At 37.2% G+C, this 18,145-nt stretch overlaps 1 protein-coding gene across 5 annotated transcripts; it reads right to left on the reverse strand.

Annotated features, from left to right (window-relative positions):
- Window positions 1-476: 476 nt before the first annotated feature.
- RNFT1 (ring finger protein, transmembrane 1) lies at window positions 477-18,103 on the reverse strand. 5 transcript variants are annotated; one of them, XM_072940250.1, is made up of 10 exons: window positions 17,910-18,050; window positions 17,296-17,489; window positions 16,214-16,671; window positions 15,933-16,009; window positions 14,723-14,823; window positions 12,914-13,067; window positions 12,124-12,282; window positions 4,766-4,831; window positions 2,053-2,154; window positions 477-1,383 (listed from the first exon to the last, which is right to left on the reverse strand). In XM_072940250.1, the coding sequence occupies exons 2-10, from the start codon at window positions 17,325-17,327 to the stop codon at window positions 1,249-1,251; spliced, it is 1,284 nt and encodes a 427-aa protein (XP_072796351.1). In that variant the 5' UTR covers window positions 17,328-17,489; window positions 17,910-18,050; the 3' UTR covers window positions 477-1,248. The 5 variants fall into 5 exon arrangements, with proteins under 5 accessions (XP_072796351.1, XP_072796353.1, XP_031541055.2 ...); XM_072940252.1 differs by lacking the exon at window positions 17,910-18,050 and adding an exon at window positions 17,003-17,107 and having other exon boundaries at window positions 17,296-17,900; XM_031685195.2 differs by lacking the exon at window positions 17,296-17,489 and having other exon boundaries at window positions 17,910-18,103.
- Between the last annotated feature and the right edge of the window lie 42 nt (window positions 18,104-18,145).

Genomic DNA, 18,145 nt, shown 5'->3' on the forward strand with positions numbered 1-18,145 from the left:
CTAATGTTCTTTTGTCAATTTGTGTGGCCATAATTCATGAAAGTGATTTCACTTGTAGCTGGCTGGTCACTATCCCTTTTAATCTGTATGTTGGTTTAGCCTTTGTATCAGCACTGCAAATTTGTTTTCTACCTCTGCCTCCTAACTTCTTCCCGCTACCATCTTTTTCTTGTAGAAAAACTGATAGATGGTAGAAGAGAAACTGCGCAGAGGCCTTTGACTCTAAATGTGGGTAATAACCAGCCGTTAACACTTCTGTTACAGATCTTGATTCCCCGCTTAGAGGTTTCAAGGGGAGAAAGTGCTCCACTCCTTTTCCCACCCTGTACAAATACCGAGAGGCAAACCACACTATCCGCACGATTCTGGTTGCCTGAGTTCAAGCTTTCATCTCCCAAGTAATGGTGATTACCAAAACTCTTCTAAGAGTTTGAGTTGGTCTTGTCACCTATTCAAGTCATCAGTGAAGCCAGCTGTTTACAATCCATGTGAATTCTTTTAATAGTTACTTCAATACAGTCCATGGCACTATACAAAAAAGCAAGATCATGAACATTAAAGCTGACAGCAGGACAGTATGTATGATGTTCACAAACAATAGGAATTTAAATCACCTGTTCTCAATGACTGCTAATCATATTACAGGAAATACAGTATTAAAATAGTTCATCCTCAGTACATTGATCCTCCTTAGAAAATACAATTGTTACAAGTAAAATATAGCATTTAGAACTTTCATTTAAAAATACAAATTTTATGAAAAAGTTGAGAATTTTTTGAGTGGGAATTATAAAAGTCAATGATAAAGAAAATTCTACTTTCGGGTAATGTGTACTTTAAAATATTGTGAAAAATATTTTTTTATTCTAAAAACAATGTCAGGAAAGAATACCCAAATTCTTCTAAAACCACTAGTTCTAGTTATGCAATTGTTATTTTGGTAACATTAACAAGAAAACACATTTACAATTTTAACACTGCAATCATCTGTCAGATAATTAGGATAGAATAAATGTTGCATATGCATTAGGTTGAACATTACATATATATATTTAAATATAGCATTCTTTTCATTTAATCTTTGATGAATTGGACTACACACTTATGTCTTACTATAATACTCTAAAATGATTTGGAAACATTTTCCTTAACTTCTAGCCCTGAAAATCCATTCTAATGTCTTTGTCAATAGTCACTGAAACCAAATGAAATTATAGTGTTTTGTGGCTTTAATATTAAGTTGAGAACTTAATATATCTGAAGCTGTGATGAAGTGGCTCCATCTTGCCATTTGTATACGTGGTCTGAAATCACAGTTCTGCACAACGGACATCTTTTCTCTCTGTTAAGCCATAAGGTAATGCACTCTTCACAAAATATATGCTGCAAGGGAATTAAGAACTAGATTTTATAGTTGATAACATTTTAATCTTAAACTCACCACACTGTAGAGAATCATACTCTAGAGCTCAAAGGGTTGTGGACAACACTGATCCCTCCATTTTACAAATGAGAAAACATAAGCAGTGTTCAGGAACACACAGCGGGCTTAGTGGTGGAACCACTAGCATTCTTTTGACTCTTTTATCCATTTTAACCACTTTTAATAAAATTTAAGCTAACTTTAGGTGATATAAGATCAAGTGTGACTTAACAGCTTTATAATAAAGTCTTTGAGAGTTCCTGGAATAAAGTACAGGAAAGGGCCTTAGACAATTCAGTAACAAATGCTGGCCTTTTATTCTAAAAGACCAGTATTCAATTATTAAAATGGTCTGTACTCCAATCACTTTGGCATCCAATCTGCCATTGGAATTATTTGTCCCCTTCAGTCTTCTACATCAAAATCATTAGAATATAAGGGACAAGATTTAATCTTGTCTAATCTACCAAACCCGTAATCCCAGTAAGAAATTACAAGTGTGTGTCCTGAAATGCTACTTTCTGCAGTGAAGATTATTTTTTCCTTACAGCTAACATAAATGCGAGTTATGTGTGGGACTTTTGAAAACCACAGAGAAGTGTGTTCAGGTTGCTTAAAAATACAGTTACCTGACAGATGAGAAGAATTGGCTTTTGAAATTCAGCTTGACATACTGAACAAATATCATACGCATCTGAACACTGTCTCTTGCTGGCAGCCACTCCGTAACTCTAGAAAGATAAGAAGTTCCATTCATCTACAAACTTCTTTCTTTCCTGTTCCTCAAATACATAGGTGATACTGTATTTCTACATGCCTGTGGAATTAGGCATTTGAGAACTCTCCCAAAGGACACAAACATTTCTAAGCTGAACTATGGATGCAGAACCATGGATGCAGAACCAAGATGGACTGCATCTTGGTGAACTTATGAAGTAACACATAACAGAATGCTGGGAGATCGTCAGATTCACTGGATTCCCAAATGATAGTGCTTCAAATTCAGAATGGTTTAAGAGACTAAGTGATTTGAAATATAATAACCATTGTATAATCTATATTCACGTACCATGTGACACAGTATTGATTGCCAAACTGAGCCCACGTATTATGATGGCACTGGTTCAAAAGAGTCAATCCAGAGCTTGACTAGCTGAATGTAACTTATTTGGAGACTGGTTTTGTTTTTTGGGTTTTTCTTGGGGTGCTGGTAATTAGATATTTACTTATTTTAATCAAGGTACTGGAGATTGAACCCGGGACCTCGTGCATGCTAAGCATCTGCTCTACCACTGAGCTATATACCCTCCCCGTCTGGAGACTGCTTTAAAGATAGATTTCTGTGCTCCACACTGGAGATTGAGTCAATAGGTCCAGAAATAATCTAAGAATCTGTAAATTTTTTAAAGCTCTCCACATGAGATCAACATGAAGGTCTGGAGACCACTGAACAGTGTCCTGCCACTAAATCTAAAAACAATTTTAATTTTCATCCTTACTTATCACTAAATCAGCATTTAGTACTAGGTAAGAAAATTTTACAAAAGAACTGCAGTAGCAAAATGTCACGGGTAGAGTTACACTGCCAAAACTGACTAAACAATCCTACAGATCTTTGAATTTCCTTTTCTTCTAAAGTCCTAAAAAAGTTTCTGATCTCTTTAGGATCTTAATAACTTCCTCACCAAATTCAGTAGAATTTAGTCATTAACTAGACATGACAAAATGTTACAAATGAGATCAGCTTTCTGTAGAAATGATGTGTAAAAGCTGGCCGTGGAGAGGAAAGAACACCCAAGTTTTTAGTCATCGTTATGAGAGTTAAAGCATGACTTGACTCAACAACCTGAAGCTGTAATCTAAACTTCCTGTATAAAATACTGAGGGTTAGGAAAATTAAGCTAAGACCCAAAAGCTAAAAATAACTGGAAACTAAGATTTTTTGAGACTGGTGATGTTAAAGATTTCAGAAACAGATTGGGAGACTGATGACCTTGGTGCCAGTTTCCCATAAGTAAATGTCAATTGGCAGAGTACACCGCAAGTATGTACGCTGACGGGCTTTTAAAACAGCACTCTTCTCTGGCATTTTGCGGACTCCATTCAGGTAAAGACTTAACCTGATGGTGACTTCCATTTTCTTGGCAACATTAAGGAACGTGAGAGTCTCAGAAACAAATCAAAGAGGCTGATGACTGTGATAATCTTTCTATGCTTCACAAAGAAACAATACCAAAAGTATTTCAGCTCAAGCCTTACAAGATTAATAAACACAGCAAAATGGCTGATACCCACATAATCAACTGAATAAACTTCACCAAAGCTGAACTCTCAATTTTATTCTATTTCGTCTAAAGAAGTCTGAATAGGATGCAGTAAAACTTGTTACTACATTACTAGCTATCTTAGGGAGAGGGTGCCTTGGCCAGTTCAGGCCCCTTTGTAGGTATAATCCATTTTTTTTAAAAAGACATGTATTATTAGGTTGGCATTTTTGTAAGTCACATCCCCTAAGTCCTGACAAAGTAATTGTATAAGTACCTAACAGACTGCAAAACTGAGACCCAAACTCTGAAATCTGGTGGCCACACATACTGAGAACCTTTGAAACTACTAAAAGCAAATGAGTCCATGACACCCTTTCTCTGCAATGTTACGTTAGTAGAATCACATAATAATCATGTTTATAACTGACACTGGAGTCTCGATTTACTGTTAATTTCACACTGTGAACTTACTTGTGCATACAGAATTGAGTACTGCTGGGGGAAATTTTCCAGTTAAAATTTCAAGGGACATGATTTTTGGTAATGAGCTTTTTTCATATACACCGTAAGTTATAATCTAAACACCTTCACAGAAGCTGAAGAGTTAATGGAAATACACAAAGCCACCATTTGTGGATTTAAAAAGGAAGAAGAACAAAAGTTCACAAGATTTTTAAGGGAATGTTTATAAACCCTTGAGCATGTCAAGTGATCTGAAGGGACAAGAGGCACACTCAAATATATAAGCACTGTGTCAACTATCAGGTGGCTGTCAAAGTGCAAGAAATTGATCGCAAAAATAAAATCTCTAAACCATTACAGCCCCAAGTGCCAAAGTCCTAAGAAAAGGTTTTTTTTTAAATCATGCACTTCTGAAATCTGCGCTTGTGGGGGTCCGGGTATAACTCAGTGGTAGGGTGCGGTTGGTGTGCATGAGGTCCTAGGTTCAATCCCCAGAGGCTCCGTCAAGGGGGAAGAAAAGAAATCTACGCTTGTAAAACTGCTAAACTGGAAAAATTTTTATAATGAAAAAAGGAAGGTAAAAAGAGTTTTTTCTGATAAAAAAAATACTTACTGGTCGTGTAAAAAAAATTTGCAAAACCCGTCTGAAAGTTCTTAGATGTCCAAAAAAGTCCAGAAGCTGAAAGAGAAATAAGTAATTCATTAACTCAAAGAGCCCGGGGAGGACTGCGAAAATAGTGGAGTAGTAGGATTGCCACAAATACACCAAAAATTACAAGTGGCAGACTGATCAATTTGCACAAAATGCCCACTGAACTTTGGCAGAATATCTCTTATTTCAGGAATACAACAAGATTCCCCCCCGCCCCCAAAAAAGAAAAAAAAGAAGGAAATTGATGCAGGACCTGTTCTGCAGGAAGGGGGCAGCAAAGGAGGAAAAGCGTCTTCACTCTGGGACACCCCCTGTCCAGGGGGGAGGTCAGCAGGAACAGAAAGGGGGCTTCTGAGGCTTGGAGGAGAAAGCAGCAGCTGTTAGGCAGACAGAACTGACAGAAACCAGCACAGAGGGTCCCTGCGACCCCCAGCCTGAGACGCAAGCCAGTGGGGGTGGGCCAGGACTGCCTGCTGGAGCTCGGTCTTTTGTGGACGAGCCGGGGAAGAGGACTGGGGCTGGAGCGTGGTGCGGGCTGCAGCTGGAAGTGTGTACAGGACAGAACAGCCTGAGACCCCCATAAAAAAGTACCACTGCTGGTGTACAGGGGGGCACAACACAGCCAAAGCCGTACCCGCCATCTCTGCTAGCCCAGAAGACACTGCTCAGCACCACCATTGGTGAAAAGAGAGGTGGGATTCAGACACAGCCATCTTCTTGGCTTGCTCTGGTGCTTGGCTCCCAGGTGGAGGAGGGGCTGAAACATCAATCTGTACCCAGGGGTCCCGCAACTTCATAGGCAGGACTGAGATTTGAGTCTTGCCCCAGGCAGCAGTGGCAGATTTGCTCTGCTGGTACCTTTGTGGACCCATGTGTTTAAGACAAATGAGCAGACTTGTGGTGGATGGTGGGAGTGGGTTTGGCATTAACAGTAGGCCTGCGGACCTTACGTGGATGCAGGGCCAGGGTCTGTGCTGACCCTGTGGCGCACCACTGGTCCAGGTGTGTGACCACACACACCACAGCTGATCCTAGTGCCTGATGTCGGTGGATCTGCACTGGTGGCTCTGCGGGCACAGAAACTGGGGGACACTAGAGTGGGTTGCTAACATTCCCACGGCTGAGACGGGGACAAGGGTATCATCAACAAAGTGTACTTTGTAAGTCTGTATAACAAGTGACAGACAACACCACAGAGGGCACTTCCCAGTGGACATCTCCTGCGGACATGCACCCAGCAGTGCCTCTTTGAGCTGAAGCACTCCAACCCTGCCTACCGCTCACCGCAGCTCAGAAACGGGTCTGGAAGCCTCTATTCCAGCAACAGGGGAGCACACCCAGCCCCGTAAAGGCTGTAACAACCACAGGACAAAAAAGGAGACCCCGCTCGACAACAATAATCAGGGCAGGTTCTGATCACCATAACTCCAACCAACCCCCATCGAAGGGATAACAGCCAATACATATGGAAGAAAGACATGGCAACCATCCATATTAAGAACAGCCCTAGCAATAAAACTACTGGACGCTCAGTCTGCACAGGGACGCCCCTACTTTAAAAACAAATTTAGGAGAGAAATTATTTCAAGCGTCTTTTCTGACCACAATGTCATGAAACTAGAAATCAACCACAGAAAAACAAACGAGAAAAAAAATTACTGCCCGGAGACTAAACAACATGCTACTAAAAAACCAATAGGTCAACTCAATGATGAAATCAAAGAGGAATTCAAAAAATACTGAGACAAATGAAAATGAAAACACAATGACCCCAAATTTCTGCAACGCAGCAAAAGCTGTTCTAAGAGGGAAGTTTACAGAGATACAAACTTACCTCAGGAAACAAGAAAAACCTCAAGTAAACAACCTAACCTTACACCTAAAGCAATTAGAGAAAGAAGAACAAACAAAACCCAAAGTTAGCAGAAGAAAAGAAATCATAAAGATTAGAGCAGAAATAAATGAAATAGAGACTAATAAAAAATAGAAAAGATCAATTAAACTAAAAGATGATTCTCTGAAAAGATAAACAAAACTAATAAATCTTTAGTTAGACTCATCAAGAAAAAGAGGAAGAGGGCCCCAATTAATAAAATCAGTAATGAAAAAGGAAAAGTTGCAACTGACACCACAGAAATACAGGGATCGTAAGAGGCTACTATGAGCAACTATACACCAACAAAAAGGACAACTAGAAGAAATGAACTATTTCTTTAAAAGGTACAATTTGCCAAGACTGAACCAGGAAGGAATACAAAGTATGATTCGATCAATTACCAGTACTGAAATCGAATCAGTAATTATAACTCTCATACAATGCTATAATTTGATACATGTATATACTGCAAAATGACTACCATAATAAAGTTAGAAAAATCTCCCCCACCAAAAAAAAAATCCCAAGAAACAAAAGTCCAGGACCAGGTGGCTTCACAGGTGAATTCTACCATTTAGAGAAGAGTTAACATCTATCCTTCTGAAACTATTCCAAAAAACTGCAGGGGAAGGAATACTTCTGAGCTCATTCTATGAAGCCACCATCACCTTGATACCAAAACCAGACAAATATATCACAAAAAAGAGAAAATTACAGGCCAATATCACATATGAATATAGACACAAAAATCCTCAACAAAATACTAGCAGATCGGCTCCAACAATGCATGAAAAGGATCATACACTGCGATAAAGTGCGATTTATCCCAGGGATGCAAAGATTTTTCAATATCCACAAGTCAATCAATGTGATACACCACATTAACAAATTGAAGAATAAAAACCGTATGATCATCTCAACAGATGCAGAAAGAGCTTTTTGATAAAATTAAACATCCATTTATGATAAAAACTCTCCAGAAAGTGGGCATAGAGGGAATATATCTCAACGTGATAAAGGCCATATATGACAAATCCACAGCTAATATCATACTCAATGGTGCAAGGTTGAGAACATTTCCTCTAAGATCAGGAACAAGACAAGGATGCCCACTCTCTCCATTTCTATTCAACACAGTTTTGGAAGTCCTAGCCATGGCAATTAGAGAAGAAGAAGAAATAAAAGGAATCCAAATTAGAAAAGAAGTGAAACTGTCACTGTTTGCGGATGACACAATACTACCCGTAGAAAATCCTAAAGGTGCTACCAGAGAACTACTAGAATTCATCAATGAATTTGGTAAAGTTGGATACAAAATTAATATACAGAAATCAGTTGCATTTCTATATACTAGCAACAAAATAGCAGCAGAAGAAATTAAGGAAACAATCCCATTTACCATCATACCAAAAAGAATAAAATACCGAGGAATAAACGTACCCAAGGAACAGATGGCCAACAAGCATATGAAAAGATGCTCAATATCCCACTACTTGTTAGAGAAGTGCATATCAAAAATACTGTATCACCTCCCACCAGCCAGAATGGCCATCATTAAAAAGTCCACAAATGATAAAGGCTGGAGAGGATGTGGAGAGAAAGGAAGCCTCCTACACTGTTGGTGGGAATGTGAATTGGTGCAGCCACTCTGGAGGATGGTATGGAGGTTCCTTAAAAAGCTAAAAATAGACTTACCACATGATCCAGCAATCCCACTCCTGGGCATATACCCAGAGAAAAATATAATTCTAAACGACACATGCACCCCAATGTTCATAGCAGCACTGTTTACAATAGCCAAGACATGGAAACAACCCAAATGTCCATCAACAAATGACTGGATAAAGAAGATGTGGTATATACATATATATACAATGGAATACTACTCAGCTATAAGAAAGAATAAAATAATGCCATTTGCAGCAACATGGATGGACTTGGAAATCATCATTCTAAGTGAAGTGACCCAGGAAGAGAAAGAAAAATGCCATATGATATTGCTTATATTTGGAATCTAAAAAAATATATAAATGAACTACTATTTATAACTTAGATAACTGATTTCCTGAATATGTGTAACCACATTTGACTGCCCTTTATGATTAGATTACTGCATTATGTTGATTCTTATTTTGTGTTGGCTTTAGTCTTTTTTTTTTTTTACATTTTTTATTGATTCATAATCATTTTACAGTGTTGTGTCAAATTCCAGTGTTCAGCACAATTTTCCAGTCATTCATGGACATATACACACTCATTGTCACATTTTTTTCTCTGTGATTTATCATAACATTTTGTGTATATTTCCCTGTGCTATACAGTGTAATCTTGTTTATGTATTCTACAATTTTGAAATCCCAGTCTATCCCTTCCCACCCTCTACCCGCCCCCCCCCCCCCCCGGTAACCACAAGTCTGTATTCTCTGTCCATGAGTCTATTTCTGTCCTGTATTTATGCTTTGTTTTTGTTTGTTTGTTTGTTTTTGTTTTTTAGATTCCACATATGAGCGATCTCATATGGTATTTTTCTTTCTCTTTCTGGCTTACTTCACTTAGAATGACATTCTCTAGGAGCATCCATGTTGCTTCAAATGGCATTATGTTGTCGGTTTTTATGGCTGAGTAGTATTCCATTGTATAAATATACCACATCTTCTTTATCCAGTCACCTATTGATGGACATTTAGGTTGTTTCCATGTTTCGGCTATTGTAAATAGTGCTGCTATGAACATTGGGGTGCAGGTGTCATCCTGAAGTAGATTTCCTTCTGGGTACAAGCCCAGGAGTGGGATTCCTGGGTCATATGGTAAGTCTATTCCTAGTCTTTTGAGGAATCTCCACACTGTTTTCCATAGTGGCTGCACCAAAGGCTTTAGTCTTTTGATAACTATGAAAGTTTAAAAAGCTAAAGCTTTAAACTGTTCTTAGAAACAATGAACAGTATATATATGTAAATTAAAAACAAAGACAAAAACCCACCCAAGGAGGCGAAAGACTTGTACTCTGAAACTGTAAGACAATGATGAAAGAAACTGAAGACAACATAAATAGATGGAAAGATATACCATGTTCTTGGATAGGAAGAATCAATATTATTAAAATGGCCATACTACCCAAGGCAATATACAGATTCAATGCAATCCCTATCAAATTACCAATGACATTTTTCACAGAGCTGGAACAAAAAATGTTAAAATTTGTATGGAAACACAAAGGACCCTCAAATATCCAAAATAGTCTTGAAAAAGGGGAACAGAGCTGGGGGAATCACACTCACTGACTTCAGACTATACTACAAAGCTAAAGTAATCAAAACAATATGGGACTAGCACAAAAACAGACACACAGATCAATGGAACAAGATAGAAAGTCCAGAAATAAACCGACACACTTATGGTCAATTAATCTACAATAATAAGTGATGCTGGGAAAATCGGACAGCTGCCTGCAAAAGACTGAAATTAGAACCTTCTCTAATACCATATACAAAAATTAACTCAAAATGGATAAAGATCTAAATGTAAGACCAGACACTATAGAACTCCTAGAGGAAAACATAGGCAAAACACTTTTTGACATAAATCACAGCAATGTTCTTTTTTCAAACCAGCTCCTAGAGTTATGGGAATAAAAGCAAAAATAAACAAATGGGACCTAATTAAACTTAAAAGTTTTGCACAGGTAAGGATACCATCAACAAAACGAAAAGACAACCTACAGAATGGGAGAAAATATCTGCAAATCATATGACAGATAAAGGACTAATTTCTGAAATATACAAATAGCTCATACAGCTTAATATCAATAAAACAAGCAACCCAATAAAAAAAAATGGGCAGAAGACCTAAAGGGACAGCTCTCCAAAGAAACATCCAGATGGCCAAAAGGCATGTGAAAAGATGCTCAATATCGCTAATTGATAGAGAAATGCAAATCAAAACTACATTATGTATCACTTCACACCAGTCAGAATGGCCATCATTGAAAAGTCCACAAATGATAAATGCTGGAGAGGGTGTGGAGAAAAAGGAAGCCTCCTACCCTGTTGGTAGGAATGTAGTTTTGTGCATCCATTATGGAAAAGAGTATGGAGATTCCTCCAAAAACTAAAAACAGACTTACCATATAATCCAGCCATCTCAATCCTGGGCATATATCTGGAAGGAACTCTAATTCGAAAAGATATATGCACCCCAATGTTCATAGCAGCACTATATACAATAGCCAAGACATGGAAACAACCTAAATGTCTACAGATGACTGGATAAAAAAGTGGTATATTTAGACAATGGAATACTACTCAGCCATTAAAAAGAATACAATAATGCCATTTGCAGCAACATGGATGGGCCTAGAGATCATCATTCTAAGAGAAATAAGCCAGAAGAAGAAAGAAAAATACCATATGATATCACTCATATTTGGAATCTAAAAAAAGAAAAAAGAAGACTCTAATGAACTTATCCACAAAACAGAAACAGACTCACAGACATAGTAAACAAACTTATGGTTACTGACGGAAAAGGGGGTGGGAAGGGATAAACTGGGAATTCAAGATTTGCAAATATTAACTACTGTTTATAAAACAGATAAATAAGTTTCTTCTATGTAGCAGAGGAAACTATATTCAATATCTTGTAGTAACCTATAGTGAAAAAAGAATATGAAAACAAATACATGTATGTCTGAAACATTATGCTCAACACCAGAAATTGACACACTGTAAAATGACTATACTTCAATGAGAGAAAAAAAAAAGAAAAATGAACAAAGAGCTCTATCTGTTAAAACACAAAGATCAAAGCTAGTATTGAATACTGATATTAACTTAATATTCACTGTGTATGACAATAATTTCATTCTAACTATAAAGTCCAATTATGGAATATTTTACTCATCGATTTCAGTCAACTCTTAACCAAAATGAAATACATCTGAATTCCTAGAGATACAATTTGGTCAAGACAAATATGAACTTAACTATGTCAAAGGCCAGGCAATTTTACCTGGTTCACATGTCCTTAACATATTTAAAGTTTCACAAAGTGATTAAGTTGAGGGGAGCAGGCATAAGGGGAACAGGAGAAGATACTCCACTAGTTTGATAATTATGTGTATGATAATGCTACTGGGTATATTCTATTCTACTTGTTTCCCCCACATTAGATAATCCACAGTATATGGAGGTCCACTCTGCCAATAAAATCTGGAACCATTGGATTAAGATAAACATACCTATTTCCATTTGCAAGTAGATATAGAGCCTGCCATTACTTCAAACTAGTGATTTAAAGATAAAATAAACTTTAACTCAACATTGTAAACCAACTATACTTCAATTAAAAAATAAACTATAAAACAGTTAAAGAGAAAAGCAGTAGTATATAAAATCTATAAATATTACATGCATCATTACAAATGACAAGATTAATTGCTACCTACTTTTAGTATGAGGTAGAGTAAAGCCAGCAATATCCCAAGACTCCATCTAGTTACATTACCAAACTCCCCATAGCTTATAAGGTAACGAAACCAAACTGGTATGGGAACAAAAGTTCGGTAATACTGACATAATTCTTCTAAAAGCATATACCAGTAACCCTAAAAAGGAAGGAAAAAGAAAACAAATAGAGTCACCCAAGCTACTTACATACATAAAACAAACAGTTCATATTGGATTGAGAACATCATGAGTATATGGTACAGTAACACAAATAACTATAAAGTCAATCTTCATAATGATAATGGTTATGACTGACAACCTTAACCTGGTTCTCACATCTCACACAGTCACTGTGTGGTTTGTTTTTCAAAGAATTTCTAAAGAGTGACATTGAAAATGTTTTACACATACTAAAACATTTTGCTGATTATAAAAATTTATATTGAAGTTTTTACTGAGTATGGAAAAACACTGACTAAATGCATACAGTTACCAACTGTCTATCAATAATGCCCTGGAGAAGTACAAAGTCAAATATTTTCCAATATATGATGTGGGGACTGATTTTTAAATTACTCCAAAGCAAATATAATTCTGATTTTATTGGAACAGATTAATATTTAGGTGCAAGTCCTTGAACAAATAATTGCCAGTCTGAGATAATATAGATAATTAAAATTAGCTTATTCAGCAAACTGAAAAATTATGAAAGGAGTCACTTAAACAAAGACTAAATAGCATTAATGCAGTTTACTAATATCATTCCAATAAAAGATGTTACTTTCTTACCTTGGATTTAAAAGGCATAATGAAAGAAGGCACCAATAAAATAAGGCATTTTAAGCCCATGAAGAGGAATTTCAGAATGAAGTCTGTAATTCCAACAATCCAAAGCACTTCCCAGAAGCTCGAATGGTCCAAAGAAGGATTTAAAAAAATTAAGCTACCAAGAGAAAAACATCAAAACTTACCAGAGCAGCGTACAAAGATAAAGTGTTGATAGGTGTTCTAATTTGCTACCAAACAGTTTACTTTCATTTGATGTGTGAAAAATTGGAGTTTGGCGAGATACTAATGTCTTATGTTTTATGTTATTAGAATGGAAGATCATTTTGCTTATTTTAAAGAGGCTTTTTAGGTGTTTGAATTTCAAATCTTTTTTCTATAAAGAAAAAGAAGAGTCTTCCTAACTTGTCATGGTTATTGTTCTAGCCTGTAATCTGTAAAAAAATTCACTAACTAGATAAATCTGCCATTCTCTCCTCAACCGATTCCAACCAGAATTCTATCCTCTCCTTTCCACTGAACTGGTTTTGTCAACATCATCAACTCCCTCCTTCATGCTAAATTTAACAATCACTTTATTGTCCCCTTTTCCCTCCCTGAAATATTTTCTTCCTAGACACACTCTCTCCTAGTTGTTCTCATATGTGACTGACGGTTCCTTCTTGAGTCTCCTTTGCTACACCTCTGCTGAATAATTGTGGGTATGTCCAGTCCTGGTCCCTCTTCTCTGTCTCCACTTCCTTTTCCTGATTAATCTTGTCAAGTTCCATGGTTTTCAAATATCAACATATGCTGATAACACCCAAATTTATAGCCCTAACCTCTACTCTGAGCTTATGACATATTTATTTATTGATTTATTTAAATTTATTTTTGCTTTTTTCGGGGGTGGGGAGGTAATTAGGTTTCTTTGTTTATTTGTATTTTAGAGGAGGTATTGGGAATTGAACCGAGGACCTTGTGCATGCTAAGCATGCGCTCTACCACTTGAGCAATACCCTCCCCACTATAACTTTTAACAGTTATACACAACCTTTCAAACTTACCATGTTCAAAAGAGAATTACTGATCTTCCCCTTAGAATCAGTTCCTTCCCCCATCTTTCCCAGTCCAGTAAATGGCACCACCATCCAGTTTCTCAGACTAAAAACCCAGGTATTACCCTTTATTCTTCCCCTCTACCTACCCACCCGATCCAATCCGGATGATACTGGCTACATCTACACACTATATTGCGGATCTGTCCGTATCTCTCCATCTCCACTGAAACCAGGATTTCTAGTTATCTCATTAAGGCCAAAAATTCAGAATACTTACATCTGATACAGAAACTTATCAACTACTGTACTTTAGCAAGTTTTCTTTTAGAAACAAAGATCGAGTGTTCTCATCACACATATACACAGAAAAAAAAGATAACTAAGGGAGGTGATGGATATGTTAGTCAGCTTGATTGTGGTAATCATTTCACAATATATACATATATCAAAAATGTTGTACATCTTCAATATATACAATTTTTATTTATATAAAAATAAAAACCACCACCACCAACAACCTAATTGTATTTAATAAACATTGATTATATAAGTAAAACTTTAAATATCAAAAATTAAATATTTATTGAGCACTTGCTATGAGGTAAGGCACTGCACGTACAAATGGAAGTAAGTCACTTCAAACTTTCAATCTTGGAAGGAAACAGGTAAAACTTGAACTCTAACAATAAATATGGGCAAGTAAGATATATGCAAAGTGCTATGGAATAGGATTACATTAAAAATGTGATTGTGTACTTGGACCTCTAATTACCTGTAATAAAGTGATTGAGAATGAAAGGTGTAATATAAAAGAACAGAAGATCCTGCTAAGAATACCAGTAACCAAGCACAATGAATCTTTGAGCACCTTTCCTGAAAAATAAACAATTTTATAATTTGTTACTTTGAATTGTCAGAATTTTAAATATCATTATTTTACTTTAATAACTTTAATTTAGAACATTTCACTAGATTAACTTAATAAAAATATAGACTATCTTAAATTGTACAATCATCACATTCTATTTTTATGTATCTTTAGTGAACAAAACTATATTTTAAACAAATTTTTAAAATACAATTTCTTCATTGTATAACATTAGCTATGTTTCAAAGAAGCCAAATCTTCTACAAACTGACATAAAGTACCCACCGAAATGAAAATTCTACCTCTGCAGCTCCTATTTTTGCCTCCCCAACAAAACAGAATTTTTAAAAATGCATTTGTTATCATGGTTTATAATATAATATTTTAAAATCTCAGACAATTCAGTAAGAATTTAATAATCTGTTTTTAATCTCACTTTTACAATTAAATTTTAATTACTAATTTAATTAAAAGTTTTACTAGTTTTAAACCCTGAATTAACCTTTCATTGTTTGACAGGTTCAAACAACAAACTTTCAGGTCAAAATGTATGATCCTTTACACAGATATAGCCCTTTAAAATTTCCTAAAGGTGAAATTTTATAAATTAATCCTATTTTCCCAATAATTTATATGAATAGGACTCTTATCATTTGTTATGGAAAAACTTTTGGGGTTTAGTTTTCTTTAAATGAGAGATCTAAATAAATAGTTCAATACCCACCTATTCAATGTACATTTTATTTAACTATTTTAAAGCTTATAATGCAACAGCTGAAGTTTTTAATGATGATTCCATTACTTAGTGTGGTTAAATTAATTCAAAACGTGAAGGCACTTGATAAATCAATCAAATAGTGCATTCTAAACCTTCTAATCCTTCTGCTTTTTCTTTCTCTATCAGGAATCCAACATCCAAAGAAAGTAAGATGAAACAATTTAGCATTAGGACAGATCATTTATTCCAGGTCACTTAAATAAAAATATATTATGGATGTTCTAGCTATTTAAATTTGTCAAATAAACTATCTATATTCCTACTTCTCTCAAAAAAGAGTATATAATTCTACAGGGAGAAACATTTAATGATTTTTTAGTTGCTGGTTATACTTACTCTTAGAAAAACCTGATTTACAATGCTTTTGTTTGCATATATAAAAGTTGTAAGCAGCCCAATTCCAAGAGAAATTCCTGTTAGAAAATAAGGTCCAGTTAATTGAAAGAAAAAAAAAAAAGAGGTAACATAATGACATGAATTTAAAGGAAGCAAATACAGTTTTAAATGCTAACAGAAAATAAGTAACTGAAATACACAGGTTAAAGTAGATTACCAATAAAGAAAGAAAATTAGCTGAATTTAGCAATGAAACAATTCAATGTTTTATTATACTCTACCTGTTAGATGCTGCATAAAAAGTTTGACACCCAGAATCAAAATATATGGAATACTTTTTTGCAACCATTTGAAGAGATATCGGAATTCTGAGGAGGAGCTACTACCATGATCTCCAGACTCCGTGTTTGTATCATCAGGCTGCCTTGCTTCACTGTGGGAGTGACTCCGGAAGCGACTATGTGCACATCCATGGGTACAGCTATGGACACCTGACCTTGCATTTCCGGAGCTTGTATTTTCAGCACATTCTTTCAGCATGGAGTTCATCTGGATATGAACATCTCCACAATAAAGACAGGAAGCTTCTCCTGTCAATCTTGTTTGAACACACTGGGAGGCTGAGGCATCCTCACTGCCTGCAGCTCCTGAAGGGCTGTGAAGTTGGCTACAGTTGGCTTGCATGACCCTTGGATACTTTTTCCGTGATCCAGATTTCTTTGCTTTAGGGCTCTGTCTCCTAAAAATCAAAGAGCAGAAAATATTCTAAAAGAACAGTTAAATGCAGGCAATATACTGCTCGCTAAGAATCCTTTATTCACTAAAGGAGAGGCTGACAGTCACAGAAGATACATTATTTTGAGCTTATCTATCACCTGTTATTAGATTCCTCCCTCTTCACCCTTTATACGAAGGCTCTGCTGCCCTACACAGACTATCTTTTAAGGAACATCTGCTACAAAAACAAGTTCAGATTTAGATGCCTCCAGTTCTGTAATGACAAAAGAAATCAGCAAAACGGTAGCAAAACGGTCAAAGTACCAGTGCCTACCAGATGTACTCATTCTTACTTGAATACTTTAGTAGATTTCTGTGCTTAGCTGGAGCAGTTTCATCTCTGATGCAGATTCTACACTTCCTAAGAGTGAGTCTGTAATTTTTAATGGTTGGAAAGGCTAGGAAGATAAAAAAACATTAAATCTTAACCCCTTATTAAGTACCATCATGGAGAACTAAATAAAACATTTCACTTAAGTGACCTACAAGTTGGGAAACAGCTTTCCCAAAGCTAATAAAAAGGTTTCCAGTAATTAATACCAGGACTATTACCTTCCCTCCCCTCAAGAGAATGCTGCCTAAATACCTGTAAAATAAGGAGACTTGGGGAGTCGCCATGTAATTATTAGATGACTCTTCAGTATGAATAAGGATGAGGGGAGGCGGTGTGGGGAAAGAGAACAGGGGCAGAGGAGGAGCCCTAAATGACGAGCCTGAGTAGCCACCGACGATGCCTGAGTCCGAAACCAGCTGACAAATCCCAGAGACTTGCTGCCGCGTCTGTACGAGGAAGCTGGGGTCAACTTCAGGGCATGTTCTGTGTCATTCTACTTCATTCCTAGGTTTGAGTTTTTCTTTTTTTTAGTTATACTGTTTGGCAGTTTGGTTTTTAGTGCCTTTCACTAAAGGCTTTCACCGGTGCTCCAACGCCACAACCGCTACTGATTTCCTCGAATCTCTAAAGACGGACGTTGGACGGGGCAGTTTCAGCGCCTTTTTCCATTAAATAAAAACGCAGAACCCTCCCACTTTCCTCCGTGCACGAGCAAGAAAGGGAAGAAAAGTCAACGCAAACGACTCTTCCAGAATCGCCAAGACAGTTTTCCACCCACGTTCAAGCTTCGAGTGCCTCAGTTATTCTCCCCAGAGCCCACTCGCCGCGGGCCCTCGCCGCCTCCGCCCGCTTCCCCTAGGCCTGACCTCTCATGACGACGTGCGGACCGAGGCTCGTGCAGCGACTGCAGGAACACCGGGAGACGCCGCCTCTAGGCCTTGAGTCACGGCCATCACTTTCAACCCCACAACCGGCAACTCCGGCCCAGCGCGGCGGCGGCGGCGGCGGCGGCGGCGGCGGCGGCGGTTGCGGCGGTTGCGGCGTTGGTGGCGGCGGCGCGCGCGCTCCCCGCACGTCCTCGCGCGCGCTCCGCCCCCGCGCG

The sequence above is a fragment of the Vicugna pacos genome, chromosome 16, assembly GCF_048564905.1.
Source record: "Vicugna pacos chromosome 16, VicPac4, whole genome shotgun sequence".
NCBI lineage: Eukaryota > Metazoa > Chordata > Mammalia > Artiodactyla > Camelidae > Vicugna > Vicugna pacos.